Here is a 15,249-nt window from a genome sequence, read left to right as displayed (position 1 = left end):
CTCTAGATAGCCCAGTGGATAAAGCACTGGGCTTGGAGTCAGAAAGACTCATCTTCCCGAATTCAATTTTCATTTTTTATTTCCTTCATAGGCTAATTGTACACTATTTCAGAGTCCGATTCTTTTTGTATAGCAAAATAACGGTTTGGACATGTATACTTATTTTGTATTTAATTTATACTTTAACATATTTAACATGTATTGGTCATCCTTCCATCTAGGGGAGGGGGTGGGGGGAAAGAAGGGAAAAATTGGAACAAAAGGTTTGGCAATTGTCAATGCTGTAAAATTAACCATGCATATAACTTGTAGATAAAAAACTATTAAAAATTTTTAAAAATATATTAAAAAAAATAAAACCCCAACTGAGGTAATAAAGAGTCAGACACAACTAAAAACCACTGAAGAACAAATTTTTTTTATAATTACCCTTTGATTCAGTTATCAAAAAATTAACCTAATTTCTTGAACAGCAATCTAAAACATAATAATAAGAAATAACAAGCATCCAACTTTTAAAATTATCTAAGGTTCTTTAAAAATTACTGTACATAAATAAAAAAGGGAATTTTTGTAAAACTTGAATGTAGAAATATGAAATACAAAGCAATTAACCATAAACAGAAATCAATGAATTTTAAATGGCATGAAAAAAACAGCTATTACAATAATATAAATGTCAACAGTATCCTTATCTCAACTTGTTCAAAAGCAAATGATACGTTCTTATATTCTACATGTCCCACATGCCTAAATGTAGCAAAACTGGTCAGTCACAGCAAGAATTCATTCTTTGGGCAGGCTGGAATCAGGAAAGCCTAATAAATAATAGTTTTCCTATTATGTAAAAAGAAAAAAAAAACAAAAAAACCACAAAACTTGATTCTTAAGTTTTTTGTTTTTCTGAATATTATTCAAACAACATGCAAGGACTGAAAATTGTGATCATGCAATATGAATGAAATGGGTCCAGAGTCCAATTTATATTAAAACAACTCTAACTCCAATGTACAAGTTTAAAACTATTTTAAATTGATCATTAATTGATAGTAAGGACTCTGTTTTGACAAGTGACAACAGAAAGCAATGTGAGGTAAGTATACCTGTTGCAATCCTTCTGTGCCATATGCAGCCCTCATTTCCTCTAGTTCTCTGCTTAGCTCTTCAATCTCTTGCTGCTTCCCAGCCAATTCATTCTCCATCATCTCTAGTTGTGTTGAAGAGTACTGTGCTCCTTGTTCAGAATAAGATTCACCAACTCCAAATTCTTCTTCCTAAATCAATCCAAGTTTCTTAAAAATCAATTTGCAAAGCATTCCTCAGGAGGAACTTATTCAAATGCTGACTTCCATATCAAAAATCGTTGAAATGTAACACACCATCTAGGAACTTTTTGACTTGTGTAGTTAATGTAATTTTGCACCCCAAAAGCTCTGATAAAGAATAATTGCAAATTCAGTTAAATGTTAAGCTTTTTAATGAAAAGTGAATGTTGTGTGCAAAGTTATAGCCACCTACACATCACAAAGAAGGCACCACATGCAGGAGTAAAGACTGATTAGTAAGCTAGTAGAAAAGTGCACTTAATATTAAACACCGCTGTTATTATTATTAGATAACTTGTAATACTGTACCATTAACAAATTTGTAGGAATATCTCCTCTCACCAAACTGCAACCATTTACCTGTATAAGAACAATTTCTTAATATGTAATGAATTTAGATATAACAATCTATAGCTAATAGAAATATTTTCCTAAAGAAAACTGTATAACAAAAATACTTCACTAGTAATTTCTTCAGTTCAGACTAAATTTTTATAGATGCATGACAAAGATATGACAATGACTGAAATTCAAAATAAGTATACTTTTCATTTCAGAAGGACAAGCTATATCAATTATAACCAAAATAGTTAAGCTGTTTTAACAAAATAATGAGAAACTAAAACTAGTCCAGTTCTTATGAAACATTTCATCAAATTTTTCTCTTAAACTGTTACGTTTAAGGTGTGTTCATGCCAGATCCACTTGTAATCAAAATAGTTTACTATGGTTAGGTTAACATTATAACATTCATCTAAGCATTCAGGAGACTGGCTGTAAGATGAAAATTATGTCAAGATGGAAGTTTACATAAAATTACTGAAGACAAAGCTTGGAACATCCTGCTAATCAACATCTCTGTTCATTCTGTTAAGAACATTCATCTCCACATGACTGGTTTTTTCCCTTATTTCTGCCCTCTTACAGAACAGCTCAGGCTAATCTCCAGTATTCTTTATCAGGAGTCACAACAGCTCTTCCCAAAAGTAGAATTCCAAATCAAACTGATATAAGTTATTTAATAAATGACTTAGAAACAAACTTCTAGAAGATCTTTTTTGGACTTTGTGTTCTCCAGGCTTTGGTATTTCCTTAAGAGTTCTCTGGTAGAACCACAGGTGTATTGCTTATTTCAAACACTATTTTATACACTACTCTCTTTCAAAAAAATTTAGAGTAACAGTAGCAGGAAGAAGGCTGACCTAAATTAATAAAAATTCTGAATAAATTATTTTTTAAAGAAGTGAGATACCTCTAGTCCTATTCTAATAAAGAGATAACAACAATCTGAATAGCACATTCATTGTAAAATACAAATAGACACTAATAAAACACTTTTAAGTGCTTAAAACTTTTCATTTCTACAGTGGACTAATAAACATGGCAGCAATTTTGTTTGCATTATTAATTTTCATAGGGAATCAACTTTCTTCATTGATGTACAAAAATAAATGCATTCTTGCCCAAGTCCTAAATATCTCTATATTCTGAATCATTATGGTACAAATCAAGATTTTATTGAACAAAAAACTAATTGACAACTGATATCAGACTAAATGCTTTGCAAGTCTTCCTTGTTATTTAGAAGGATGAAAAGAGCAGTGACTCTAAAATCAAAGGGTCTAAGCTCAAATTCTTACATTTACAATCTTGTAATTAATACCCAATGACAGAGCAGGATGACATCTGAATGCCTGAAATTTAAGTCACTTAAAAATCTGAGAAAAAAAACTAAAATAAATTTTTGCAGCATTTCCCTTTAGAATGATTAAATTTCTAGTTAAAACTGAAAGCTCTTCAGACTGTGGCTGGATTTCTTTCCTATTTGCCTCCCTCATACCCTTAATCCCCACAGAGTCTGCCTCCCTACTCTTGCTCACATGTCCACTTTCCATCCTTGTGCCTCTGTGACCAGCATGCTCTTTTCTCTCCTCTGTCTTACTGAAAGTTCTGGCCACTGGCAGTACTCAGCTCTGAGACATGAGGCTTTTCTTGATCTTACTAGTTTTGTCCATGATGCTCTCACCCCCAAAAATATAACTGGATTCTTTTTCCAGTAAACAAGCATTTATTAAGCACCCTCTGGATGTCAGGCACTGGCTTAGCATTTATGTTTTGAGTTTACAATTCACAAAACAGTCCTTTGCTGTCACAGAGGTGAGACAACTTGTGAAAGTCTATGTACAAAGTATATAAGGCAAACTGGTGATCCTCTCAGAAGGAGTGCACCAAGATGAATGAGAATGGGGAAAAGCTTCTTGCAGGTGGTATTTGAGCTGAGATTTAAAGGAAGCCAGGGCATGGAGATGAGAAGGGAGAGAGTTCTAACCATGGAGGACAGTGAAAAATGGCTGTACTTGGGAGAGAGAATTGACTGAACAGTAGGAGGAGAGAGGGAGGAGAAACCTGGTTAGACTTGTGCTTTAGGAAGATTACTCGGACGGATGAATGGAGGATGGACTGGAGAGAAAAAAAGCTTAGAGTGAGGAGGCAAATCAGCAGGTTTCTGAAATAGAACTGATGGGAAATGCTGAGGGTCTGCACTGGAGTAATGGCAGGCTCAAAGCAGGAGATCATCTGAGAAACATTATAATATAGAAATCACAAATCTTGGCAGATGAATGACTCTGCAAATGGGGGATGAGAGAGAGTGAGGGGTTGGGACTAGCACGATGGAGCCTTTAACACTAACGGGGAAGGTTAGAAAGAGGGAGGTTTAGGGGGAAGGTTCACTTCTACATATGATGAGTCTAAGATAGTCAGGAGTTGTCTAGTCTGAGATGTCCAGTGGGTAGCTGGAGATGTGAGACTTGGAGGGCCTGGATAAGGACATCTGGCAATGTCCAGCACGGAAGATGGGGAGTCCTTGCAAGCTGGTGAAGGGCAGAGACAGAATTATGAGGGACTCTTAGTGGGCGTGCCCTGGATGAAGATACAGCAAAGACTGAGAAAGTGCCATGAAAACCTAAAGAGAACCGAGTCCCAAGGAGAAGAAGGGGGCTGCTGGTGCTACATGCTAACAAGAGCCAGGAGAAAAGCCACCACACTTGGCAATTCAACAATCATTTGTAACTTTGGAGAGCGCGGTGCCAGTTGGATGAGTCTGAAAACCAGGATGCAGAAATCCAAGAAGAGAGTGAAAATAAAGAAGGAAAGTAGAGGTACCCACTGCAGATGTCCTTCTTGTAGGAGTTAGCCACAAAAGGGAGAGGAAACTTAGGGCAGTAATCCAGAAAGAAGGGATGGATCAAGCCAGAGTTTTCAGGGTTTTTTTTTTTTGTTCTTGTTATTTTTTTAAAAGATGGGGCAGTAGGAAAGCTGCTAACAGAAGAGACAGAAGATTGGTGAGAGAGTGGGGATGACAGAATGGGCTATCTGCTGGAAAAGATGGGGTAGAATTGGAATATTTGCACTTGGTCTGCCATGGCAAGAAGGGTCATTCTTTCACAGGAGACAGCAGTGAAGAAGGCGAAAGCAGTGGAAGGCATCTTAATGTTGTGTGATAAGCAGGAGAGGTCATGGGAGAATTATCATAATTTTTGCAGTGAAATATAACAAAAAGTTCTCCCACTGAGAGTGAGGGGGAAGGGGAGCCATGGGAGGTTTCAGAAAGAATAAAAAGGTTTGGAAAAGCCATCTGTCTTGACAGCTTTTGTTTAATTTTTTCTTTCTGTTAAGATGATGAATGAATCCTTCCATCCAGATAAAATTCATAAAAATGTAAATTTTTCATTCCCTTTATGGCCTACAACTAATTTAAAGTGGTTGGTTTTTTCTTCCCAAAGTAAAAGCATGGTGCTTTTTAAATTAAACACCAAAGGAAATTAATACTCTTAAGGGTTTAGGTCAATATATATAGACTGAAGTGCTGAATCATCCAGATAAAAAATACTACCTCCTATATCTCTGGATCAAGGAAGATAATAAAATAAAAAAGGGATATCAATTAAATAACAATACAATGTACATGTTTATATGTATTAGCAATGTAGAAACAAGATATTCTTATAATTATATAACTTCAAGATTAGCTTTGTCATGTAAAAAATGAATAACCATATCTCAATACTACTTTCAACATAAAAATTAATATAATTAACAAGAATTCAAGTAGAACAATTAATATTAAGAATGACAGAGCATATTCTACTTCATGTAAATGTAATAATCTTCCAATATTCATTTATTCTAGGAATCCAATATAATAGGATGTTTATATCTATGTGTAGGTATGTACACGTGTGTTTATATAGACACATACATGTATATGGAAAATTCAGAGAAACTACAATGGAAGGTTTAACTAAATAAGACTGAAACTAGTAAAATAGATTTAAGATTTTCAATAAAGAGGCCATATAATAAAATAATTTTGTGGTTTTTTTTTTAATTTAGTATGTTATGATTGTATTTTAAAGGAAAGGGTGGAGATAAAGGGCTTGATCCCCTACAATATGTGAAATTCTTAGTTCAACTTTTTGATTTCTGAAACAACAAGAACATTTAATCTTACCTCTGAACTATAATCATCCGCAGTGGTAGAAATTTCACTTTCTGGCTAAAATTAAAACAAACAAAAAAATGTTATCATGCTTTTACCATTTTTTACCATTTTTAGATTTTACTAAATAATACACAGAAAGTTAAAAAAATCTCTAAAAAACTAGCAAAATATTTAAAATTTTAACAACTTGAGCTTAAAATTAAAAATGTCTTTCACAAGTTGAGATGTCTTGAGATTTATGGAGGTATTTTTTATGAAGGACAGCTAGATGGCACAATGGCTAGAATACTACATCTGGAGTGGGGAAGACTCATCTTCCTGAATTCAAATCCAGATTCAGACCATTATTGGCTGTGTAATCCTGGGAGTCACTTCACCCTGTTTGCCTCTGTTCCTCATCTGTAAAAGGAGCTGGAAGGAAATGGCCAAGTTTTCCAGTGTCTTTGCCAAGAAAACTTCAAAATGGGGTCATGAAGAATTGGATACAAGTGAAAATGACCAACAAATATATATACTTATAGACATAGACACATACAAGTACACAAAATACATATATGTTATGAAGGTATTTAAGTGAATAGAGCACTAGGTCTGTAGCGAGGAAAACCCAAGTACAAATCTGGCCTCAAATATATCCCAGACTTAAATTTAACCTCTGTGCGACTTAATCTATTGAAGAAGGAAATGGCAAACCACTCCAATACCTTTGCCATGAGGTCACAAAGAATACGACGAAGCAACAGCAACCATTTCAGTAATTCATCTGAACACAAGTGATATTTTCAGAAGGAATCTAGAAAGATTTCCAAAGTTTAAAAAGTTCTGCAAAAAATGAAAAAGTGGTAGTCCTTTCCTAACTATTATTCATCAAAGCCAAGACTTTTAGGAGGTAAAGATTTGATAAGTGAAGAGTTAACTGGTATTCAATAAGGAGATTTAGATTTATGGGTCACAGCTTAAATTATAAAAATGGCACCTGCCTGGAGGTGGAGTGTACACAACAATGGCTAAAGAGAATGTATTTGCCACTAGTCATACAAATGTAATTCAAAGGGCATAATAATAATGACAATGTTTAATAAGCATTTATATAATTGCTTTGTAATTATTTTCTAGCTTTATCCTCACAACATTCTGGGAGATAGCTCTTTTATCCTTTCCTTTTTAATGATGAAGAAAATGGGTAAGTAAGATTAAGAGAGTTGTCTCAGGTAGAATTTGAACTTGGGTCTTCCCAAGTTCATCCACAACTAAACCACCCTACCATATAGCTGCTTTTCAGATGAACATTTAAATCAGAAAAGTAAAGGGGGGGGGGGGAAGGGAACACTGTCTAAAATATATATCCAACCAAGCCCGACTCCATAGAAGGCAGATACAAAGTAGGAAGAAGAATAGCAGCAGTGGCACCTACATATTCACTATAACTAAAGAATAAGAAAGAAACAGCCTCAGAAAACTACAAACAATGCACAATAGCACATAAAGAGTAGACTAGCAAACTAAGAAGGCAAATTTGACATCATAATTACCAGAGAGGGAAGATAAGACTAACTTATGCCTGGAATCTTTCTGAGAGCATACATCTTATTCAAAAGAAAGAATAGGGAGGGCTAATTTCAAGAAATTAGACTATGTTTTCTTCATGGGCACCAAGTGGAGCAGTGATGTCAGACCTGGGCTCAAATCTGGTCTCCACTGTTTACTTGTGTGACCCCTAGGGTCAGCTTTATTTTCCTCATCTGTAATATGGGAATAATAGCAGCATCTCTCTCCCAGAGTTGTTGTAGGACAAAATTTATAAAGTAATCTGCAAACTTTAAAGTGCAGTATTCAGGCTAGCTCCAATTTTTATAATTATTATTATTATCAGAGGAAATCTCTGAGCCAGCAAGGGGGAAACATGGTATCTAACATGAGTGAAGATCAGCAATGACAAGGATCAATGTAAAGTTCAAATACCTGGTTTCCAATTAAGAACATAATCAAGAAACGACCTTCAATGTAAAACTGAACTTGATTGATGAGTCTTCTGAGCATCCATATTGGTTTCCTTCCTTCCTTCCATGATCATGTATAACCTCATTTGTTTATAGTTGATCCCCTCACCAAGGGACCAATGAGACAGAAATTAGAAAAGTACAATTCATAACACTTTGCAACTAATTACCCGTGAGATTATTAGTATATGGAGGGAACTATTTTATTTCCCCTTTTTCTTTTTATATCCCCAGCATTTAGCAAAGTAGTTCATGTTTAGTCAATGCCTATTGATTGAGGGAAAGTTAAGGTTGAAAATCTATGTACCTAGAAAGGGAGTTGTGTCCTATAGAGAAAGGGGGATGGGCAAGGATGGGTAAGGAAAGACAAACTATGTTTTGGACATATGGAAGTTGAAATGCTTATAGGCCACCCAATTCAAAATAACCTTAAAAAAGCTGATTATGATGAAGGAAACTAGTGTTGGGTATATAGATCTGGAGCCATCTCTGAAGAGATGATACCTAGCCCCATGAGAACTGATGAGATCACAGAGAGTGTGAGAGGAGAGAAAAAAGCCCAGGGTCTGGACCATCCACAGCTGGGGGAGTGTAAATGGACTGACAGAAGCTCTGGTATTCAAATCACCAGTCCTAGGTCAGAATCCCAGTTCTGTCACTCAATCTATTTGGCCATCAGATTGAATGAAATCATTTTTAAATTCTGAAAGTGTTATTCACTAATTCTACACCTCCTTCAAAGTATTCTAGAAAGGATTGAATGAGCTATCTGTGCAGCACTTAGTAAACCCCAAAATGTCACATCAGTAGAAGTTATTATTAAAAACAACTTTGTAGCAAAGTACAGTAGCTTGCAAGAAAAGTCTCACTTCTACCATCAATTAGCTGGCCCAGGGCCTTTAGCTCTAGTAGCCTCCGTTTCCTCATCAGGAAGAGGAGAATAATACGATGAGGAGAATAATATTTTGAACAACCCAACCTACTTCACAAAACTGTTGAAACAAATACACTTTGAGAACTAGTTATAAATTGGTCTGGAAGTGGAAGCGTTTACTGTGTTGATGGATATCCAAAGGCCAACCAGGAACAGATTCAAGGTCCTCAGTTTGATCTTTTAATAGGCAAATTCTATAATGTGACCTCTAGAATTTAAAAGAGGTAAAAAAGGTTTTAAAAACTACTTGTGTTATAAGAATATAAGATACTATTATTTGTTCTGTCCAGAATGCTGCCAGAAAGCAGAAATAAGTAATTGTTTTTCAGTTCAGTATTTGCAACTACAACATCTCCTTTGACTAGCTTGGGGCTTTCAAGTTTAGAACATACTTTAAATTTTCTCTCCAGACACTTGTGGGAGAATCACAGGATCACAGATTCAGAGATAAATGACCCTTAAGAGACCCTCTAGTCCAATGCTCTCTTAATGACCCATATTCCTCTTTTAAAGGCCGCAGAGAGAAAAGGTGCTTGCTGCCCAAGGCCACACACCCACCATGAGTCAGAGCTGACATCTCCTAAGTGCAAGCTCTCTCAGCATCTAAGAATCCTTCCCCCCAGCCCAAACACACTGCCTCAGGGTTTTCAGGCTCTACAACCAGGGAATCACCAGACTCTCCTCCTGCTGGGCTTCTGACCTTCTAAACGGACATCGGGCCCCAGCCTGTCCTGGGATCTCATATCCTGAAACATTCCATGCTTGTGCCAGCTTCCTTATCCCATAGTGAGTTCTTCCTGGCGGCTTCATTTTGGGGAGGGGCTCAAGTTAGCGAGCCTCTAATCCCTCTCGGCTCTGCTTCAGACTTTCTCATTCCCAAGCAGGAACCCCACCATCCTCACTTTATTTCTTATAAGGAAAACTACAAATTAACCAAGCTTTGGGATTAGGTTCCTGTATTCCCCTGGCAAATAATTCCCAAGATATGGGTGGATAGAACAATTCTGGGAAGGTATAGAAGAGACTGACCGAGCCCTAATCTACCCAGCCCATATGTTGAAAGCACATGTCTCAGGGTCAGCAAAAGGCATGTCTTTCTTTAAATTTGAATTTATGTGATGCTTCCCCATTTGCTGTAGCTTTCAGGTTTAAAATGTAAGATCACATTCTCAGTCAATCAGGATGAGCCAGCAGGGGGGTTAATGCTGCCCAGGGAACAAAAAACATTGCCCCCGGGTGCCTGTGCTCCCTACCTCACTTTCACCCTTCATAAGGTAGGAGTGACACTCACTTCTCAGGAGAAATGAATAAAACTTTCTCTTTACATCTGGAGAGATCTGAGATTTTTTTGGGTGGGATGCATACCACATAGTATCCTTTTGGAGGTAGTCTTTCCCCATTAAAATGTAAACTCCATGAGGGCAGGGGCAGCTTCCTAGTCAGCCTGGCTGGGTGGTGGTCATTGGGTAAATGACTAAACCTTTTAAAGTCTCTCAGCTTCTTACCCTGGGAAGGGCTCAAAGAGAAATACAAAAATAAATATTGAAAGACTAGATATATATCCTGAAGAGGTTGGGCAGTCTTTCTTCCCCAAGCAGCAATTGTCCTGGTAAATAATACTAGAAACCTTAAAGAGAAACAGTTGCTCCATTTCTTTATAGCAACAAAACTGCAAAGCAGTGAAATATTGGTTCTATAGCGTGCCTGGGTAAAAAGGACCTAACTCTGGATCTCTTTGAGAGCTCTAAGATGTTCAAAAGAAAATTCACAGTTCCTTCATCAAAATCTCAGATTCTGAAAAGTCACTTGGATTTTTTTTTTCTGGGGGAGGGGAGGAAAGAGAAGGGACAGGGAAGAGAAAAGGAAGGGAAAAAGAAAGGGGAAGAGGAAAGGAAAAGAGTGGTTCAATTGCAAGACCTTGTTTGACGTAATTGTCACTTTTTCCTATCAAAATATATGAAGCAGGATTTTAAAGGAACAATTAGAGGTGTTTTTTTGTTTTTTTTTTAACAAGCATGAATTTAAATATACAAATGAGTCCTTTAAAGAGTCACCTTGGGGGAATACAATTATTCCAACTACAATGTCATTGTTCAAAAATATTTTTTTAATCCTTTTTGGGAACTGACATCAATTCTTCGACAAAGGAGTCTATTGGAAAAATCACTGGTTTTAGAATAAGGATACTTAAGAGTTCAAGCCTTAGGATGTATCTTAAAAGCTCAGTTTCTTCATCTGTAAAATGAGAATAATAAATACTTGTACTACAAGATTTGTAAAAAAAACACTTAGTAAACGATAGAAAGCACTATGTAAAGTTCGAGATTTTTATTTTTAGTTTGGATTTTTGGAAACTATCAAAAGTATCCAGAATCATGCTTGCTGAATAAGGTGAGCGATAAAATTAGATGATTCTAAAACAAGTCGACTAAAAATAAGTATTAAGACTGATTTTTTAAAAATGTCATAAATTCTATGAATATGAGGTATTCAAAGTGTAACAAAATCATAGATTTTTAGAAGCAAAGCAACTTTAAGCTCCCAGATTTAGGAAAAAATATTGGAAGCAATAAGGAAAAAAAATTATCACAGAGCTACAATAAGGATTACCCAAGGCAGCTACTACATTGAAGGATTCTAAGGGTTGGTATAATATATTCCAGAGAGCAAAAGAACTGGGATTTTGACCAACGGTAATTTACCCAGCAAAGTTAAGTATGAATGAAGTGAACTGTGAAAGCTATCTCACAAGATGGAGACAGTGTTCTAAAAACTGATTGAAGGTCGGCTGTGTCCCAGGGCCAGGTTTCTTTCTCCAGAAATCACATGGTTTACTAGGAGTGGGCTGTTCCTTTTTGAGACTAAATTGGGGCCACCTTGGCATTGAAACTCCCATATAAGGTAATTTAATATTTTAAAAAAAAATTTTTTTTTTTAGTAATTTAGTAATCCTAAAGATATAATTGGATTGAAAGTTTTTCCTCATTTCTGACTTGGAATGTGAAGTCATTTGTCCTGACTAATCAGGGGAAAGGTTCAGCCTATAGGGAATGTTATCCCAGACCCCTATATAATTCTTGTCTGTTAATTGGGTTTCCCTCTCTTTGTTTAAGAACTTATGGGGAGACAGATGCCCTTTCTCATAAGATCAGAATAAAATTCCTTTCTGCTTTTGCCTTGAGAAAGCTCCTTAATTTATTTGAGCCAGTGGTCTTGTCCCACACAAGTATAATCCCAAATACATACACACATACATACATACATACATACATACATACATATAAAAACATGTAACGAACTAAAAGACTCAGGTTTTTGTGACAAAAACCCTAGACCTTAAGGGAAAATTCAACATTTAACATCTAGGAGAAATATTAGATAAACCTTAAAGACCAGCTATAAGGTCATATTGTTTGTTTTGTATATGTAAAAATATTAGCAGTACTCTTATAATTATCATCATTACTTGGGTAGTTTGAAAGAAAGGTTTGGGCTGAAGTATGATAGGATGATTTAAAAAATAAAACTGTATAAGGAAAGATAAAAAATATTAATTATCTTATATAAATGAGACACAAAAAGAAAAACTTATATAGAAGAAGCTAGTGGGGGGAAGGCCGGTAGTGTTGGAACCTTAGTCTCATTGAGAATGGGTTAAAAAGGAAACAACATATATGTCAAAAAGAATATTTTTAAAAATCTTCTAAATTCAGAAAGAAATAAGAAGGCAAGGATAGGGAGAGAAGTTGAGGGAGGCAATTTTAAAAGGGTAGGTAGGTTAAGGAATAAGAGGGCAATATTGAGTAGATGGAAATAAAATGAAGAGGATAGGGTAAATAGGATGAGAAGGATAGTGAGGAAACATAGGAAGAAAGAAAATACAAGAACAAACAGTTGCTTTGAATGTGAATGGGATGAATTTATCCATAAAACAGAATTCAGATTAAAAATCTGAATTCAACAATATATTGTTTTCAGGAAACATCATAAAAATGAGAGATATACACAAACATAAACTAAAAAGGCAGGAGTAGAATTTATTATGTTAAAAAAAAAAGCATGGATAGCAATCATGTTATCAAAGTTAAAGTTAAAATAGATTTAATTAAAAATGAAAAACAGAGAAACTACATTGTTTCAGCAATATATTTCAATATAGCTTCTGACCATTTAAACACCTAGATAATATGAAACACCTGAATGTATACCTGCCAAAAGCAGATATAGAAACTAAATGAACATAAATACAATATACTTTTTTACATAAATTAATGTTGATGAAATTCAGTATGCAAGAATATTCCTTGTTCTAACCTTGAGATTCCTGGACTCCAAAAAGAAATTCGAAAAAAAAAAATCAAAACACAAAAAATTCCTATTATAAGTCTTCTCCAATATATCTTCCACACAGCTACCAAAGTGATATTCCCAAAGTATAGGACTGACCATATCTAAACTATTCTTTTAAAAAAAAAATTCTAATGGCTCCTTTCTACCTCTTCAATCAAATACAAATTTATCTGTTATTTAAGCCCTTAACAGCTATGGTCCAATATATTTCTGAGTCTCAATATATATCACTGACTTATCCATCTAAGCCCAATGAAACTGGCCTTTTTGCTACTCACCTTCAGTCTCTGAACCTGTGGAGAATCTGTCCCTCATGCCCTACAGTACATGGCCTCCTGGAAAACTTATTTCCTTCAAAGCATAGCCCAAATGCCACCTTTTAAATGAGGTCTTTCTTTATGGCCTTCCCACTCTCAAATGACTTTTTCTATGTTATATATGATTATTTGTGCAGCTATCTCCCCCAATAGCAATAGCATGTAAGGTTCCATGATGGCAGGGACTATTTCATTTTTGCCTTTGTATCTTAAGCACTAGCACAGAGCCTGGCTAATAATAGGTATTGAATAAATTCTTATTGATTGCACAACAAAAATCTGATTTTAAATGAAATTTCTATTTATGTTTTAGACAGATAAGCCAGGTTTTACTATATTCTTTTAATGTTTAGTTTTAGAAAATAAAGAGGTTAAGAACAATGTGAATATTTAATAGAATTTGGATTTGTAACTGAGTTCTTCTACCTCCTAATTTATTTTTCATCAATATTTTCCAATATAAATATTACAAATAAATATTTTAAATAATTTTTAAGGAAAAGTGTCAATTTCCTTTTTAAAAGATTCTTTAGCCTTTAGTCCACCACTATTCTGAAAAATCAAGATTTTACAATCTCTACATATTTTTGACAATTTTAACTCACAAATTACTATTGGTTCTTGTATTTCTGGATTAGGTTTTGTGTACATAAATGAGAAACTACATTCGAGGTGTATCTATGCTAAGAAATTTTCAACTGATAGCAACAAAAAGCATCTTTGATAATCTATCATATTTTCTTAATAAATCTGTGGTAAAATTTTAAAATAATCTATCATACTTTCTTAATAAATCTGTGGTAAAATTTTAAAATAAAGCAAATGAACAGAAAATTATTTAAACCTGCCAAAACTTTTCAAACTACAAAATAATTTTATTTTAACAAAAGAAATTATCAAAATTTTTCTTGATTGAATTAATTGGGGACCACAGCCACAATTATGAGAAAGAGAAAGGGAGGTAGGGAAGAAGAGAGGAGAGAGGAAAGAGAAGAGAGACGGAGAGGCAAAGAGACAAAGATAGAGAGAGACAGAGACAGAGACAGAATCAGACAGAGAGAGAGAAACAGAGAGAGAGAGAGAGAGAGAGAGAGAGCGCACCAACCAGCCCCCATGGAAAATGTTCAAGACTCTCTAGAATACTCTGTGTTACTCAAGTGCTGAAAGGCACTCACCATCACAAGGCTTCTCTGGAACTCATTTTCCTCATTCATACCATGAAAGCATTGGATTAGATACCTCTAAGATTCTTTCTTGTGCTACATAAATGTCTGACAGTAGCTCAAAGCATCAAAACATAGGTTATGTATCTCTGCAGGAATGATTGGGTGGGTTGGTAAAATGTAAATGAACCATGATTATGAGTCTATGACTAAAGGATTCCTAAGCTACTTTTCAGGGACAAGACTATGATTTTAAGCTGCCTACCAAACATAACTCTTTTAAAAGGCTTTGGGTGGTATGCAATGTGCAGCATAAAGCTGTATTTTAACTATTCAAATAATAAGTATATATATGCTTGAGATATTCCCATAGACTAAAGTGTATTTGTCTTCACTGTAATGCAAAAATAATGGGATGGCAAAAAAAACAACATAGGATTTTCAAAGGTTTTGTCCACAGAGAAAAATCTTTAGTTGGTTTTACAAGACAGTAAGCACATGTGGTAATATCATCTGCAGAATGGGCTACTTAAGTATAGAGAGGTTTATGTGGAGAAAGCTGGCTATGTAGTAATGAATTTTTAAACTCCTGAAGGAATTAAAGAAGTATTCTTGAAGGGCCTATATACACCGATGAAATTATGAATCTTTCAAAT

At 35.1% G+C, this 15,249-nt stretch overlaps 1 protein-coding gene across 3 annotated transcripts in view; it reads right to left on the bottom strand.

Moving 5' to 3' along the window:
• AKAP9 (A-kinase anchoring protein 9) overlaps positions 1 to 15,249 on the bottom strand; it is a 170,764-nt gene that overhangs the window by 118,660 nt on the left and 36,855 nt on the right. For 2 of the 3 annotated variants that reach the window (XM_031939997.1, XM_031939998.1), the window contains exons 3-5: positions 5,839 to 5,883; positions 1,635 to 1,685; positions 1,104 to 1,274 (exon numbers count right to left, since the gene is read on the bottom strand). In XM_031939997.1, the coding sequence (XP_031795857.1) occupies positions 1,104 to 1,274; positions 1,635 to 1,685; positions 5,839 to 5,883 (267 nt within the window). The remainder of the gene's footprint in view (positions 1 to 1,103; positions 1,275 to 1,634; positions 1,686 to 5,838; positions 5,884 to 15,249) is intronic. The other variant, XM_031939999.1, reaches the window with a different exon arrangement.

Source organism: Sarcophilus harrisii, chromosome 5 (genome assembly GCF_902635505.1).
Source record: "Sarcophilus harrisii chromosome 5, mSarHar1.11, whole genome shotgun sequence".
Classification (NCBI taxonomy): domain Eukaryota; kingdom Metazoa; phylum Chordata; class Mammalia; order Dasyuromorphia; family Dasyuridae; genus Sarcophilus; species Sarcophilus harrisii.
Note: the sequence above shows the minus strand (reverse complement) of the source record. Positions and strands in the feature narration are given on the sequence as shown.